We start from the raw sequence: 18,264 nt of genomic DNA on the forward strand, positions 1-18,264 counted from the left end.
TCATTTACATCTTGAATGGGAGCCATCAGTGCAGTGATTATAGTGGTCAAAGTCAAAATAAATGAATACATAATAATTATGTTTATGTTCCTGGCTGGCATACATTTGATAAGAAGTCATTCATACTTCATATTCATACTTTCTCTTCTGCAAAATAAAAAAAATGAAGCAGGGCTAGTCAGGTTATTGATATGCTGTGTAGCCTATGCTTTTCTTCCTTAAAATCCATATCTTACATCTGTGTTGATTCTGAATACCACCAATAGCCTATAGAAAAGGAACAAATAAATTAAATTTATTTCTGTATGTTGACATTCATGTTTGACACCAGAGGTAGGCTAGTATATAAAACTGTTAATTATAACCATTTAATTGTAGTTTTGACTAAAACTACCCGGACTAATTTAGTCATGGTTTCATTGAGGCAATGCATAACATTCAGTAGAATAACTACAGAGGTTTATTGGTTTGATTTATTTCTAAAGTCCTAGTGCCTCTGCTATAGTTAGTAGGCTACATAACATACAGGCACGGTTTCCTGAACTATGCATTTCATCCCCTCTATCACCTTCTTTCCTGAAATAAACATACATAAAAATACCTCAAAACTAGTCTTTGAATCAACAAAATCTCTTTGCTATATGGTGTTAATGAGATTCACGAGAGAGAAAGTTATAGCTGCATTCAAAATGAGGCTGTCTATGTGCAATTGTTTACTTGGGTTTTGTTTCAGTCTCTGAAATAGGGCTGAAACTATCGATTATATTGTTAGTGATTATTTTGTCGTTCATGGGTTTTCGAGTAATCAAATAATCGAGAAGCGCATTATCTTTCTCCATTTAATCTCCATCAATGAATCGATTAGCCACTTAAGTTTTATTTTATACTTTGTCACACAATGGTGTCATGCAAAAATAGTTAAAATAGCAGATGCAACACATTGTGAGCTTGTAGATCAGTATTTGAACAATTTTAGTTTTTTTTTAATTTTGGAAGCTTTTCGCCTATTATGAATTGATTATTTTATTAAATTATCGAATATTTTTTATAATCAATTAAATCGATATGTTCAATTAACTGTTGCACCCCTGCTGTGAAAAGATATGTAAGCCCTCTGCAGAACAGCAAGCAGAATATTGTACTGTAGCCTATTATTTCAGATACTAGGTAATACCATTTCTGTCTGCAATTGCTGTAGGCCAAACAGACAGGCCAGTCAGATTCATAACCTTTAAATCAGATTCATAAACCATAAATCAACACTGGCATATATAGCAGGAAGTCAAAACCTTGGCAACTCGCTGTGCAATAGGGCCTTGTAAATTATGCATTATCTAATCCATGTGCATTTCTCCCATGGCGCTGGAGAATGTTTGTAATTCTGTAAGCGTGCACGCTGGAGATAGAGTCTTACCTCTAGTGTGACATTTTGTTTCTGTAGCGACCGGTCCAATCTGTCACACTAAGGAGGCACAGCCACTTAATCTTACACTGCCTGTTATGCCAGGGGTTATGATGAATGCAATGTGCGTTTGTGTGTGTTAACCACATTAATGTTCCTTCCTTTTCCTACATTTTCAAACAAAAAACGTATAATGTAACAACATTCATTGTAATAACATTCTGGACAGGTTCCCAGCTACATGCTTATTTAGTTACCAATCAGGAATTTATTATGAATTTATTCTGTGCATGATGAATGGAAATGTGAAGCATTTTTATTATTTATACTGAATCACTGACTGCTCTGAACATGATTCATTTGAACTGCATGCAGTTATCCACTTGAACACTGGGAGTCTCTACAATCACGCAAGAGCATCAAGTCCACTGGTAAAATTAATGATCAGGTACGGTTTCTCCCCCCCAAGGACATCCACATTGGATGTGGATTGTGGATAGTGTTCCCCATCTCTACGGTCCTATCCTATTTGTTTGACCACTTGGAAAATATTAGTATTTATTGTGGTAAATGGACTATGTCCAAAAAAGATTTGCCTGGAACTATCTCCATTCAAAAGGTAAAAATAATTGTATATCACCTCATTTTAGGAGAATTCTGATGTTCCGAAAAAACCTGCATGCAGTTTTGTTTACAGTATACTGTAAATACTGCATCATAAGTTGACATGATGTCAACTAACCAACTGGACTCAATAACAACAGCTTTGACAGATCTTCATGGTGTAGAAATGTTCTCTGAGTTAAAACATTTACTGCTAGTCTAAGTTATGAAATATATATGCTGGTGGACGTGTGTGTGTGTGTGTGTGTGTGTGTGTGTGTGTGTGTGTGTGTGTGTGTGTGTGCGTGCGTGCGTGCGCATGTGCAGTGCAGGGGGAGGGTTCTCAGTGGGTGGAGAAGTGTCAATAGCCATGTACAAACTTGAGATGCCCCCCAAAATAGCTTGATTATTTAAGGAATATTTAAAAATAATCTGGGACACAGAGGTCACTGAAACTTGTGAAACTGTCTCTCTCTGTTCTTGGCACACTTTGCTCAATCAACACCAAGTGCAATGGTGTCTATCCAACTTTTGTCAAATATAGGCTACTGCTGCTCACTATACTCAATATTTGACAGACATGTTTATTACTAACCTAATTTGTACTTAAAATAACCCCAAATAACCGATCTTAAAGGTGTCATGACATTCATTTTCACTTTTTTTATTTTCAATGTTTTATTTGGGGTTTTATGACCTCAATTACACCCAAAAAACCTGAACTTAAAACATTCAGTGGATTTTCTGTGGTCTGGGGTTTTCTGAATAATTAGGCTGAAAAGTAATCTGAGCTTGGCCCTTCGACAGTGAGGTCACTGTCGAATAATCCCGCCCACTCTCCTCCTCGCCCCTCCCCTCCCCTATCCTTTCCTTTGGGGGGGGCGGAGCAGAGGCGATGATTGACAGGCAAAATCCCTCACCAGCGACACCCGCAGGCAAAGATTTCTTTTTTCATTGCAGTTGAAAAGGCTTTAGAAATGTGAGAGAAAAACACCTGCCATTGATCACTGGAATGGAATTTTCACTTAAAACTTTTTGTACACTTTTGAAGGACCAGGACAAAGACTTTGAATGTGGTGTAAAAGTGAATGTCATGACACCTTTAAAGTTGAAGATCTGCTATTTTCGGTGTGCCACTCATTCGTCATATATCGGTGTATAAATTAAGCACAAGAGGCATCAGGTTAACAGTTTATTAATTAATTAATGAATAAGTGACACCCATGTTACAATGCAGAATGTTTTAATACTTCCATGCATTGGTACCAGAGCCATTAATATAATATATCAGCACTTTTTGCTGCAGTTATGTGTATTAACCGGGGCAAAATGATTACAAAATACCATGCATGGATACATAAAGCAGTTTCCATCCCATCGGCAGAGAGCCAGTATCTAGTCAGCCTCAGCTTTAGATTACATTCACAGGAACAAGTCTCATCATTTCCTTTTTACAGCACAAAGGCTGCTCCCTGTGAACCTCTTTGCTCAGGCAGTGTAATGTTTGAATTATTCAAATGGACAGAAAGTAGGGATTTTACAGCCTCTGATTCAGGTAAATGGACCCCATGTTATAAGCCCTGGTCCTTTGAACATTACCGGTAAGTATGCTAATACAAGCGCCCATCATATTACCTTGTGACATTAGATGGACACACTATTGTCTGACGTGGACTGACTTTACATGAAATGTACATGGTCATGCTGTGTCCTTCCTGGAACATCTCCATTAACCTCAGATGCACTATCATTACTATACATAAAATACTGCAAGAATCCATAGAACACCCATCCAGCTCTGTGAGGGCTCTTGAAGGTTGCTTGTAGGACACAGAATACAGGGTTGTTACCTCATCTGTGTTAAGTGATTCCTGGAAGCGTGCCATCCTCGTGGGAGTGGACAGGGGGTCACCGTGGCAATTAAAAGGGAATTGAAATCTTCTGTGATCAAGATGAGTGTACTTCCAGCAAATTAGTACAAATCTCAGTGTTCATATCTCCACTTGTAACTCAGAGATTATACAAATGTAAACAAATGGACCCTTACGAGTCCCTTTGGTTGCATTTGTGCAAAGTGCACTCTGGTTTTTGTTCAAACATTTTTGTGTCTCTATATTCCGATCATTGCTATAGAGGAGGGGTCTTATCACCCGAAAATGTGGCTGTCCCCCGTAGTAACTCTGAGGACCACATAGGGGTCCCGGACCCCCTGTTGAAGACCCCTGCTATATTTGTTCAGTCTCTCCAGCTCTACTAAACAGAAAATACCTTTACAGTTTGGGATAACAATTCTATCTAGTCAGGAGAGAGAACCCCACAAAGATAATTTATCAACTTCAATTTTATAGTGTTCCGTTTACAATTGTGTCCGTTTATTTTTTTTTATCTATTCACTTCCAATTTCACTTGTTTATCCTGTATGTATTCTCTAGGAGTTCTCTCTCCTGATTGGATGAGATTGTTATCCAAATCGGAAAATGGATTTTACTGAAGAGCTGGAGAGACAGGGAGACCCCTGTTACAGAACACACACTCCCATATCAATTATTGCTATCAGAATATATAGCTATTTAACACTTATTTTAACAATAACAAATCACATACACGGATACACCCCCTTTAAAAAATAACGCTCAGGATGTGTTACATTTGCACACTCTCCGAGTTAAATGAACACTCAGGATTTGACAGTGTACCAGAAGTGTGTTGGCCAGTATCTGTGATCAGTCTAATTATCATGTGCTCTCAGATGTGTCTGTCTCGGAAGCCCAGCTCATTAGCTCAGCTCATTTCACAACACCTCAGCAGTTCTCTGAGTACGCACATCGTCTGAACAACAACAAGAGGGCAAAACATGTCAAACTAAAACGTTTTCAAAGTTGGCTGCAACTGGATTCCTGCCTCACGGCGATGGAAAGACTCAACATGAGCCATACAGTTTAGCCACGTTTAGCTCCCGCAGGATACGAGCGGATACAAGTGAACACAGTCACATGGTGCATCTACCAACTGGGTGACAGATGGCCTTGGCCCGCGAGAGGCTTCAAGTCCCACGCGGCCCTCAACAGGCTCGCTCCTAAAGTTCAGACTGGCACCACGTAATGCTGAAATCCACAACTCTCTTAAGTGAATAAAACATCTGTATGATAGAGTATGTTAAAGGTTCTATGACATTCATTTTCACTTTTTTTATTTCTTATGTTTTTTTGGGGGGTTTTATGACCTCAATTACACCCAAAAAATCTGAACTTTGAACATTCAGTGGATTTTCTGTGGTCTGGGGTTTTCTGAATAATTAGGCTGAAAAGTAATCTGAGCTTGGCCCTTCGGCAGTGAAGTCACAGCCCATTAATCCCGCCCACTCTCCTCCTTGCCCCTCCCCTCCCCTATCCTTTCCTTTGGGGGGGGCGGAGCAGAGGCGATGATTGACAGGCAAAATCCCTCAACAGCGACACCCGCAGGCAAAGATTAATTTTTTCATTGCAGTTGAAAAGGCTTTAGAAATGTGAGAGAAAAACACCTGCCATGGATCAACGGAGTGGAATTTTTTGTTAAAACTTTCTATACACGTTTGAAGGACCATGACAAAGACTTTTAATGTGTGGTAAAACTGAACGTCATGAAACCTTTAATACATTATAACTAACACTAACTAACTGTGGCGTATTGTCTCCCTGCTCTTCTACTGAGACATTTAGATTTATGGTCAGTTAGAACTACTACTGGTCGACCAGAGGTATTGCATGAAGGTCAAAATGCAATATATCCTCTTGCCAAACAGGATTTCTGTTATAGCTCGCTCATCAACTGTAGCAATTTTATAACTCGTACGGGCGGGAATCGGTTTAGAATCCTGGTAATAAGACATTGCAGCTTTGAGCCCTATTTTACACTTTGTCATATAACAGTGTCGTGCAAATATAGTCACATCGTGACAACTTTATAACTTGTAGATTGGCTGTTTTCACTACAGTATTTGTGAATACTTTTAAATTCCTTAAAAAGAAAATACACCTATAATGCTCAAAATAGGGAAACCAGGTTGAAAGATAAGATGGCCGGGAGGCAGCAAGGGGTTAAAAACACATAAACTATTCCTATAACCTAGCCTGTCAGCCAGCAGCATTGAGGCCCACTATTTATGAGGCAGCTTAGGAAATTGAAAATGTCCTGATTTCAGCCTGTTATAAAAGGATGGGCTATGAAAGCGGGTCATGACAATATTAATGACCGAGCCACTGAGGCCAATGAGTCCCTTATATGACAACATGCAAATTACTTCCATTAACTATGCCACGATCAGTCTCATCTGTGTCTGGAGGCTGCAGGTCTTCACAAAAGCAATCAGATCAATGAAGGAAGATGGGTGCAGATTGAAAAGGAGTGTGCGCCATTCATCCCCGGGAAGGAAGCCTTTCAATCATATTACTCATGTCTTACATCTCATGAGAGGAGATTTGACGGGTTTATGACAAGAAATTAATTTAGCTCATTTCAGCTCTTTTGCGTACGCTCACCGAGGAGTGCGCACGTTGGATCCACAAAGGCTGCCGTTTGCTAGGAGAGAAACAAACAACAAAAGACAACCCAATTGCCAGAGAAGAAATGTTACCGTTGTACGTTTCTGTAAACCACATCTCAACGTTGCAAGGCATGCGTGCCCTCAACACCAGGCTTAAACCCCGCAAGGTGGCCCAGAGCGAGGTGTTAACCGAGCAAGTGTCCTCACCGACCTTCGAGTTGCATACTGACAGAATAGTAAACAATATGTTCTCAGTTAAAATTTACTTTACAGATTAAAAAATTTTAGGATAAAAAAAAGCTAGTTTGATTTATCTAAATAAAAAAAGCCAGTAAAAAAAAGCTAGTTTGATTTATCTAAATAAAAAAAGCCAGTAAAAAAAAGCTAGTTTGATTTATCTAAATAAAAAAAGCCAGTAATTTTTTTGTGTGTGCAATTTTCACACGTTTTCTCTGCCAACCGGGCTGAAAAAAGAAGCCGCGCTGCAATGGCACAGGTTCCACACACAGTCTGCAGAAAAAAATGAAATGGAAAAGAAACTGATCAATCTGGCTGCTTTACACCTGGGCTTTGAAAGAGATGGAGGGAGCAGCACTGTGAGGGTAGAGGAGTCATCATTATCTGTTAAAGATGAGGAACTGGTTTTTAAAAAGTGCAGCGATGGTCAGTAATTTGGCCAGCCCATGCCAGTGGCTGCGTAAAGGCAGCATCAGCAGAGCCGCGTCTCTGTCCCTTTCCCCTCATCGTGCCTGAAAAGAAACATTAATAACTTCTCCTCCTGGCGAGGGACCACAGATGCTAGGCACACCAGGCAAAGACAAACTGCTGCAACAACAGGCCAAAGATCATCCATCTTCTAATGCTTAATTTATGCTGCCTCGCACGACGGCGTCGACGTGCCAAAAATAGCTGATCTACAAGCTCCCAAGGCTTGTCCAGGATGCATTGTGAGCTTGTAGATCGGCTATTTTAGGAACACCATTGCACGACAAAGTATAAATCGGGCTTAAAAAGGGTCGCTCACACCCACTAGGCCTGTGCGTATGAGAATAGTGGCAGTTGGAGGTTGCAGATATAATATTTTGGAGACAGAGGACCAATTTTCCCAGGAAAGCAAAAATGGACAACAATAATGAACTCATGGAAGCCAGGAGAAAGGTCTGGCTGTGAGAGAGTTCAAATGGACTGAAGCCTGCATGGTTGGGAACAAGAAGGAGCAGAGTCTTTTCTGCCATATTAAATGTGCTAGTGTTGAATATATATACCATACCAATATACCATACTCTCTGACCTTGCATTTCCTTTTTCTGTTTCTTGGATAACACACATTTGCTTTGCTTGTAGTCTCTCAAGTCTTCCACGATATTGAAATGATACAGAGAGTAGTGCTACCTCATGAAATGTAGCTACGCACAGGAACATTCTGCATTTGCTTGTCATTTCAGTTCACAAAAATGTATTTTAAAATATATTTTAATATTTCTAAGTAGCAAGCTAGATGGGGATGGGGGGACAACAGTCTGTCTCAAGAGACTACTCTGCAAGTGACAGCTATTCACTTTAAGAGCTGGCTGTGTCCTGCATGTAAGCCACCCCACCTTCTACTTTGGCTCCGTTCAAGGTTATTTTATGCTAATTAATTTATCCAGACATTGAATTTTATTTTTTTGGTCACACTTATTTCTAGATATCAGTCTGATAGGAGCAACCTGCAGCCCTAACAGTTAGTGACATGTATTTACGGTACATTTGTTTAAATTAATGCTTTGGAGAGAAAACGTCTCATTGTAAATGAAAACATTTTAGATGGTAATTCCATAAAGGAAAATACTAGCATTAATACAGCTTCAGCTTAATATCATACATAAACATAGACATTTTCCGGTTATATTATAGCTACAATCCTGGACTCATTTAAAATAAAACATGATTTTAACCAATGTATGGTAAAGCATGTTAAGATTGCCTGCCAATAACGCATATATGAGTTCTTTAGAATCCATCACTTGCTTGCCAAGAACGCATATACTGTATGCGTTTTTAGAAAAAAAAATTGTTTTTTTATAAAATTTGACCCAAAGACCAAGGAGATATGATTTTTCGAAGATCTAGACTCCTATCCACTTCCTTGTTAACTTAAAAATTCTGTATCTCGGCTCCTGAGTACTTTTTGTTTTTTCAATGAAAGATCTCAGAAAACAGCAAGAAATCTGAAATAATTCTGGCAGTCAATCGGTTAATACAATATAACTAGTACATCTGCAGTGGTTGGAGGTGTCATCGTTTAAAATCTATCTGTCGGGTAGGACACCTACTGGTAGACAATGTCAATAAAGTTATTTGAAGCAGATGGCGCACTAGATTGGACACAAGCCACCATCTTTATTGTAGTACGGACATCTTTGCAATTAGGCTACCTCACTCCATCTGGAGAAGGAGAAAACGGATATAAAACTTACAGATTGTAGCTTTAATGGTTTTAGATTTAGAGTTTGTTTACATTTTCTCCAAAGTCATTGGCTGCGCTGTTAAGTCACAGGCATTTGAATTTTGTTCGTACATCAATCTTTTCTCCAGGGATTGTTCTTGGCCAGACTTTTCAAATCAATCAAAGACAAACTTTGACAAAAAAGAACGGCCCAATGATATTTAGTGTGTTGGGGTGCGGTCACCGAACTGGAATTTTACCTATGAGGGTGGATTCTGCCAAAGCTTTTCAATGGGAACAGAGCGGTTTGTTGCCATTTGCGGATTTCTGCAAAAAAAGAAACGTTCTGTTCCCATTGAAAAGCATTGGCAGAATCCACCCTCATAGGCAGAATTAAAGTTCGGTCGCTTAGGTCCCTTAGGTTACTTTATCGCAAGGCAGTTCAAGTCTCTCCAAGTGATTTCCATGTTGTACTGAAATACATTTAGTCCAAGCGCTTCTTCGAAAATCAAGCAAACTCTGGTATGCTTTGGAAAATGGTCAGCACTCAGCAGCTATGTCAAGTGTACCAGTCAGTCAGTCTCAGTGCGTTAACATGTGTTTGAGTGTCATGGTTACTCCCCACTTTTTGCAGTTTGCTGATTTCATAAACATCATGTAAACAAGAACATTGGTTTCCTTTTCCAGGAAAAGGGATTAAGAGAGAATGTGCACAGCGATATTTCTGTTGGACAAACCAGAATACTTGCCTATACCCTCCCCTCAAAAATGTGCCTTCCTTATGTTTGAACTTCACTGTGCAGTATGATGTACTATACTGTATGTGCAGAGTTTGACTCTAGAAGGCTGTTAATTTTTCACATTCATCTGCTGACAGTGGAAAGTGTCTCTGTACTCATTGAAAATAAGATTTCAAAAACGCAATCTGGGAAAATAAATCAGAGATAAATATATTTTTATAAATCTGATGACATTGCTGAGGACCGGGTGTTTTTTTTTTTATGATGTAATTTCCGGGTCTATCCTTCTCTGGAAGTCAAAGCAGCATTCATAGGTTGGCGAAGAGCGCCCTCTAGCGTAACCACTGAACACACCATGATGACGTAATATTACATCAATGGCGGTCAAGCATCGGATTTGAGATGACGTAATATTACGTCCAAACTCTAGCATCCCTATTATGTCATATGCAAACATTCTGCGAAAATATAGATTAACATTCGTTGAAATAAATAGCAGATCTACGTGTCAGTAGAGTACATATTGTGAGCTTGAAGATCAGCTATTTTCTGTGATTTGTGTAGAGTGGGAAAAAAAGTGGGGGCCAAGTATAGTCAAGGTGGACCCTGGTCAACTGTAGGATTTAAGTGGTTAAAGGTTCTATGACATTCATTTTCACTTTTTTTATTGTCTCCGCCGGAGGCGGAGAGTATGTTTTCGCTTCGTCCCGCTGTGTGTTCACCTCCCTCCTAGCCAAGCTAACATTGGTCAAGCTCCACGTGACACGTGTCAATATGTTGACACCAATGCCTTTGATTGGCTAGAGGGACGCATGACGAAATAAAATCCTATAAATAGGTGTGTCACTTCAAAAAGCCATTTATGTTTTTTTTTAAGTGAGGTAAGACAGGATCAATCAGTCTTGATTGGAACAGTACCTTCCAGTACAAATCACCCGTCCGTGCGTGTGTGTCCCTCTGAGAACACCTAACATTGGTCAAGCAAAGGCGCAGAAGGCCAAAGCTAAGAAAGCATACTCATCTACAACAGTAACACAGAAGAGGACTATAGAGTTGAATTGATCCCACAACAAGGCCGAAGTCTTAATACTGTAACAATTGGCCACCTTGATCAAATACATTATGTAGCACTAGAGAAAACTGACATAGATCAAACACACCAATCAACTGCTGAAACTGTTCAAGACAATGAAGATGAAGAAGACAGACAAGCATTTGAACAAACCAGTCAATTACGACGACTCCCATATGACACATTGCTTCAAGAAGAACATTTTTTAGATGCAGACACTACATATTCAGTCGCCCCTGCAGAACACCAAAAACCACGCGCATTCTACCAAGACAACCCGTTCTACCAAGACGACCCGTGCTATGGGTCTGCTGAAGAGACTTGTGCTCCGAGGAGCACATTTTCTAGTTTTTAATGTTTTTTGGGGGGTTTTATGACCTCAATTACACCCAAAAAATCACACCCAGTGTGAAGTGGGCGGTGTCTTGCTAGCACAATGTGTGATTCACAATGTGTGATTCACTTAAAAAAAAACATAAATGTGTTTTTTTAAAGTGCATAGTTCTATTTATAGGGCTATGCACATGTGTCATGTTTCACTAGCCAATCACAGTCCTGAATAGACTGTGATTGGCCAATCACGGTGCAGGGTTAGGGGGGTACACTGGTGGCCAATCACAGCGCAGGATTGGGGGGTGCAAATATCCAAACCTCACATATAGGGGCGGTTTCACCGCCCAAAAATCTGAACTTTGAACATTCAGTGGATTTTCTTTGGTCTGGGGTTTTCTGAATAATTAGGCTGAAAAGTAATCTGAGCTTGGCCCTTCGGCAGTGAGGTCACAGCCGATTAATCCCGCCCACTCTCCTCCTCGCCCCTCCCCTCCCCTATCCTTTCCTTTGGGGGGGGCGGAGCAGAGGCGATGATTGACAGGCAAAATCCCTCACCAGCGACACCCGCAGGCAAAGATTTCTTTTTTCATTGCAGTTGAAAAGGCTTTAGAAATGTGAGAGAAAAACACCTGCCATGGATCAATGGAGTGGAATTTTTTGTTAAAACTTTCTATACACGTTTGAAGGACCATGACAAAGACTTTTAATGTGTGGTAAAACTGAACGTCATGAAACCTTTAAGGTGTGTGGGCCCACTCCACTAGAACGATTTGTGACATCAGTTAGTTTGGAGCCAATCCTGGTTCAATATTCAAATATGTTGTGGAAACTCGAAGCCTTCACTGCACATACACAGAGAACAGACTTTACAGTATAGGCGATATCTTGCTCAGCAGTTAAACTTTAGGAGAAGTTATTTTAAGGATTATTTAAGGAGTTTTCAAACAGAATTCAACACACAGATTCTTAACCCATTAAGGCCTGAGGTTCTTACTCTACAAAATGTCTTCAGTTTTTAGAAAAAACTTGTGTTTCTATATGAGTGGTGCTCAAACGTTTTCATGTCAAAGACCCCCAAAATTATATGTATTTGGCCGCCGAGCCCCATCTCCAAATATTTTGTTCCAGGGACCCTCAGAAGCAAAGATTTGAGTTAAAAATGTTTGCTTTAAAAATGTATATATTCAAAGATTTGCACTCATTTTCAAGATTTTTCAAAAATAGCATATCTACAAGCTCATAGCATGGCACTCTGTGCCGCGCTAAGAGCTTGTATATCTGCTATTTAAAAAAAAGAATCAACAAACAAAGTATAAAATAATGGTTTAAGTGGTTACACAGATGCGTTCTCGGTTTTAATGGGTTAAAGGGGTTTTAAGAGTGTGTACAGTATGTGTTTGAAAAACACCAAACAGTGTAAGGAAAGTAACCCTTTCCCACTAGTAGGCTACTTACTTTGTACACGCATCCACAGAACAGCAGAGATAGAGAGTGAGGCTCAGTGGCAGTGCACAGAGAAGCGGGACATCAAATATTCATCTTCATGGATTCAAGAAAGGCATCGAGCTCTACTTTTGTAAAAGAAACATTTCCAACCAAAAAGCAGAGACTTTGTGTTCATTAACATTTTGAAACGAAGCTGTGGCAGCATGGACAAATGCAACTAGCAAAAGTGACATTTAGACTGAGAAAATGTTTTCACTTACAGCAACTCTTTAATGCAGAAAATGCAACATTTCGGTCGCATTGACCTGATGAATGTCAGTGCGACCAAAACGTTGGCTGTTCATTCCTACGCACCCATCTAAGTACAGTAGGTGTACAAAGAGACCGTTTAATTTTTTTGCTATAATGACATACCCAAAGTTTGAATGCCATGGTTATTGAAGGGAATATTATGAAATGTCTGAATGAGACGACCTTCAAAACCACTGGGTTCCTCAAAAGAATACAAATACAAACACTAGAGTGTTTCAGATCCATCAGTTTAATAACACTATGCCATCTCAGACACACAAGGTCCAGTAGGGTCAAAAGCCTCTGGCCACTCCTGTTGCAACAGTTTAATCCCTTACATAAATAAAATCATTAATACTGAGAAACGTCTGTTTGCAGAGGCATGGAAAGTATTGCCTTAAACTCTATAGTGGTTCCCAAACGGTGGGCAGGGGCACACTGGCACAAGTCCAGATGTGCCTTGGGATTGTGTAACGGCCACAGATTATGGCGATATACACATAAATATACAAAAACAATACATTATATTTACATTTACTACATAATATTTTGTGCACACATTTCCAAATGCAGAGGAAAATTCTACACCCTGATCAATTAAGATGAACAGTCGATATTTTTCAATGTTAACGACTCAACACTTTGGCAATAACTGCCTTACATAATATGAGTGATGTGTCCAGTCCTGGCTGTAGAATTGTTAATAATGGACTTCCTCTCAGTGCTCCACAGGGACAGGAGATGCCCTGCCCTGACCTCAGCTGGGTAGAAACATTTATCTCTAGAGGACATGCTCCCAGCTGTTCCCTCTTATAAGTCAGCCTGGGGATCTGAAATTTCCTGTTAAATCAGCTGGTTTCTAGACAGGCCCTGTCTGGATATATCATTCACAGAATGCAAGAATGCAATAAAAGAAAATGAGTGTTCTCGAATGTTAAGCTTGATAATATTTTTTTCAAAACTTGTATAGCATTTCTCCTGTATCAAAAACTAGTGTACAGATAGCTGAGTATTAAATAGGGCATGACATCCTGCGACATGCCCTGTGAAAACAGGATTTAATGCCAATTCAACTCCAGGACGTTAAGATCATGCACCGTCTAGTTGAGCCATCAGAGCACTCTACAAGCTCAGTAATATATCTATATAAAGACATCATACCAAACAATTTATTTATAAAATCAGATTTTTCAATTATGTTGTTTCGGCTGTGATGGGTCTTTCCTGTTTACATAACACACAATGAAATCCTCTTTTGTGCTGTTAAGCTGGAATTTATTGAAGACACGTACAAGAGCCTTAAATGAGACAATGACAACGCATCATCCAAAGGCCAAAGGAGGCAAGCAGCTTGAAAAGTGAACCATGTGAAGTAGTTATCGATAATATGAAAAGACACAATCGTTAAAACACAGAACAAACGGTACTGTAGGCCTATGTTGTGACTGAAAACGCCCAAAGATGTTTCATTGAGGAATGTCTCGGCATGTGAAAGTGGCTAAAATGGAATGCATCAGTGAAGGAGGCTGAACTCGGTTCTTCTGGCAAAAGGGATGCCATGCCAAGGCAAGGCACAGGCAAAACACAACAACAGAGTGGACCACACAGTATGATCTGAGTAGATCAACGCAAGTACATGGACCGGAAATTGACTGAAAAGAAAAGTCAAGCCTGATTTATGCTTTGGTGACAGTGTTGTGCAACAAAGAAACGCATTGATGCATAAAACACGCTCCACATAATTCTTTAGGCACAATACGTTGTTGTCAAAGCATAATTCAGGCTTAACCGTACATACTGTCTCATAAATATCTTCTACAAACACAAAATTTGCTCCTTGGTGAGCAATGGTGCCCCATTATCTTTTAAACGAACAATATCTTTCGAAGGCAAACTCTTCCATTTGTAGTCTCTTATCCAGTGTTAAGGCACATGCTGTTGCTTAGAAAATACATTTGTATAAAAGAAAACTGAAATACAACTATATATATAAATGATCTTTGGTAAAAGGTATACTTTACAAAATTGACAATCACATATTCAAGGTGCTGTTGCAAATTCTTTGGAAAATAGAAAGGGTAGCATGTGATGCCAATTCTCCATGTAGTGTTTGACTTGTTATCTTGTGCATCACAAGCACTGAACATTACGATGAGGTTTGAAAAAGTGCCCGCGATTAGGGCTGGGAAACATATCGATATTGTGATATTAGACTAGATACCGTCTTAACAAATACTTTTGTTGAAAGCAGTATGAGTGCTATCCCCAGAACACGTTTGTCTTTGACAGTCCAACCAAGCTCACTAACCAGACAACTAGCCCTATGAATGTTAACCCCCAGAACACCTTTGACAGAGACAAGCTCACAATGTGAGCCTGTAGATGGGCAATTTTTGCCCACCAAGAAAAGTGACAATTTAAAATAAAAATCTATATTATCGTCACAATACAATATTCGCATCACAATATCGATCGGTATTTGGTTAAAAAATATTTTGATATTTTGTCCACATTGCCCAGCCCTACCTGTGATGCACTTTTTTCATTGGCTTAAATACTGCATCAGTGAGCACACAATATCTCCCTAGGAAACAAAGACAGCAACTTCAACACTCACTGGCAGCTCTGAATCGATGCTTCATAGTGCAAAACATGCATCTTAAAGCATCTGAGCATTTTGACAAGAGCTTGACATTGACCTAGACCAATGTGCTCTGCATTACAGCTCAACAGCACTGGACAACAGTAAACAACCGACTGACTCACAACATGCTGGAATTGGAGAGTGAACAGAGAGTCAGTTTTGTCTGACAGCAAGGAGGCAAAGTTTTTTTGTTTGTTGAATTAGTTTGGTGGTTCACATGGTTACTCATTATCAGCATAATGACAGCATAGAACATGAACAGCTTAATTAGAGTTTAAAAAAAATAGTTTACACCAAGGATGTAAACACGCACACACACACACACGCACGCGCACACACACACACACGCACGCACACGCACACGCGCACACACACACACACACACACACAGGCAGTATCAATGTTTTCAGGCGTGTGATCCCGTTTTCTCATGATATTACACCTTAAACCTTCTTGGTTAATTGCTGTGAAATGTAACTTCCTTTAGTATACTGTACTCATGATATAACTATATATTTGTATTTATATAGTCTATAGCTTATGTAGCCACTGGAATGAAGTGAAATACAGAACAGCTATAATAAACCTATCAAAATTTAAATCAATATTTATTTTTAAAATCCAGCAATGAGGCTGAGAAATAATGCTCTGAGACTCTGTGATAATCCATGTCGAGATAAAGCCCTGTTATACTTGGTTGCGTACCAGTGCCACACAAAAATAGGCGATCTGTGAGCTCACGGCGCTTTGCACTGCAACGTAGATTGGCAATTTTTGGGTTGCGAGACACCGGTGTGCAACCAAGTATAAATCAAGCCATAGATTCAAGTAGGTACTGTAGGTAGAACGTGTTTGCATGGCAATCCTGACGTTCAGAGTGAAGGACGATTCTGGAGGAATATGAGAAAACCCATAAAACTCTCCTCAGGCCAAGTCATACCTGTTCAAAGCCAAATAGGCCATTTGACACAAGTCAAGAGTGGATTTACAGGCATAGTAGCTGAATGAATGTGCGCAGTACCTTATCATATCAGAGAGAATGTATGCACTCCCCAAATAACCCAGATAATGGAATGTCTGCGTTCTGGAAAAACAAAACAAAACATTGCTCAAGTACTGAGATGCATCTTTTCAAAATAAAGGTCTTCCAGAGTTCTGAAAAATAAAGGAGATAATCCAGTTCTTCCATCTCTCAGAAATAGTTTCTTTTTTACTTTAGCAAAAACATAAGTACCTATTTTGCATTTTTTATAAAACAATCCTCTCAAAGCAAAAAATAAAAGAGAAAAATAAAAAAAATAAAATATTATAAAAACTATCGTGCAAATTGGAGGCAGAATAACATGTTTAAGACTATAATACATCATAAGGTGGTTTGGCGCGAGTGCTCTTCGGAACAGTTTGCCACACGTCCCTCTGTCCTGGGTGCAGGACAAACAGCGCCGTCGGCCTCCAAGTTCCTCTTGTAGGTGACCCACTGGGGCCCCCCGGTGGGGGGCATCGTCAGCTGAACACTGTCTTTCTGTACGGGCAGTGGGGTCGAGGTGATCCAGTTGGACAGGCTCAGATCCGAGAGGTCCAGAGTCCTGTCAGGGTCCTCAGCCGGAGGCGCCTGCGGCCGAGGAGCCTCTTTGGTAAAAGGAAGCGTGTCCCCTTCTGTAGCGGCTAACGTGAAGGGATCCGAGAGGCCCTTCTTACTGTCCGTGAAACCCGGCGGGTTCCTCTGTCCCTTGGAATGGGCCTCCCCGACGTTGCTGGCCCTTAAGAGCGGCCCCCGGCAGCTGGTTGGTGCAGCTTTGGAGTCTTTCTGACTGCAGTCTTTAGGGAAAGGCTTGGAGAAGGACAGGAAAGGAGGCATCGGGCCGAACTGCGACCCGACCTTGACCTTGCTCAGGCTGAGGATATTCCTGCGAATTTCGCCGGGGAGTTTATCCAGCTGCCTCCCGACCTGGACGGGGCTGGGGAACAGCGTGCCTTGGCACGCCCTGTAGAAATATCTGCAAGATAAAGAAGGAGCAGACATGAAGCCCTGCTTCAACTCAGCACTATCCTGAACAGAAGAAAAAAAAAAACCTAAACCCAGGCCCGGGGATGAACATGAAAGGCATCTGGTATCTATAACAGACAAAACTCGGCAGTAAAAAAAAAAGACAACTTGAACTGTGCCGAGACGAGGAGGCTTGTGTTTGTGTATTCATGCATCTGCACAACCTCTTGATGGTGTACTGTAAATAGCCATTAACAGATAACGCACTCGATTAAACAACACAACCCTCGCTGGGGGGGATATAGCACGTGAGTTTCTCGCACGCCTTATGGCTGATTTACATTTGGTTGCACGCCGTTGTCACACACTGAAAAGTTATAAGTCAGTGCTTCTCAAAGTGGGGCCCGGGTACCCCCTGGGGTCCTTGAGGGGTTTCCACAGGGTCCCAAGCTAAATTATTGGTAGTTAGGTACCAAATGGACCCTTATAGGTCTGCAACTCTGAAGGTCCTTACACACCGGGGCGATTTTTTTCATGCGAATAATACGTTTTTTTTAAAAACCTTATAAAGTCAATGCAAGCTTCCACACCAGTTTCGCGGAGCGAAAAAAGCGTCTTTTAATTATTCGGAACGAGTCCGAATTTTGCGTATATTCGCATATTCGCCGGTGTGTAACCGCCTTGAGAGTGTACAAATGGAACCATACGGACCATTATGGGTCCAACTTGGTTCGATTTGTACACTCTCTGAGTTACAGGGTTCCGTGGCCTAATGTATTGGTTCTCAAAGTGGGGT

General features: G+C 40.4%; 2 protein-coding genes across 2 annotated transcripts in view; one reads left to right on the forward strand and one right to left on the reverse strand.

Annotated features, from left to right (window-relative positions):
• The window catches only part of tprg1 (tumor protein p63 regulated 1), a 701,399-nt gene that overhangs the window by 310,771 nt on the left and 372,364 nt on the right, over positions 1–18,264 (forward strand). The window lies entirely within an intron of this gene.
• The window catches only part of atp10a (ATPase phospholipid transporting 10A), a 65,907-nt gene continuing 61,691 nt past the window's right edge, over positions 14,049–18,264 (reverse strand). The window contains exon 21 of the mRNA XM_080431045.1: positions 14,049–17,478. Coding sequence (XP_080287171.1) covers positions 16,845–17,478 — 634 coding nt within the window. The 3' untranslated portion in view covers positions 14,049–16,844. The remainder of the gene's footprint in view (positions 17,479–18,264) is intronic.

This window comes from Gymnoscopelus braueri (genome assembly GCF_963280865.1).
Source record: "Gymnoscopelus braueri genome assembly, chromosome: 6".
NCBI classification, from domain to species: Eukaryota; Metazoa; Chordata; class Actinopteri; order Myctophiformes; family Myctophidae; genus Gymnoscopelus; species Gymnoscopelus braueri.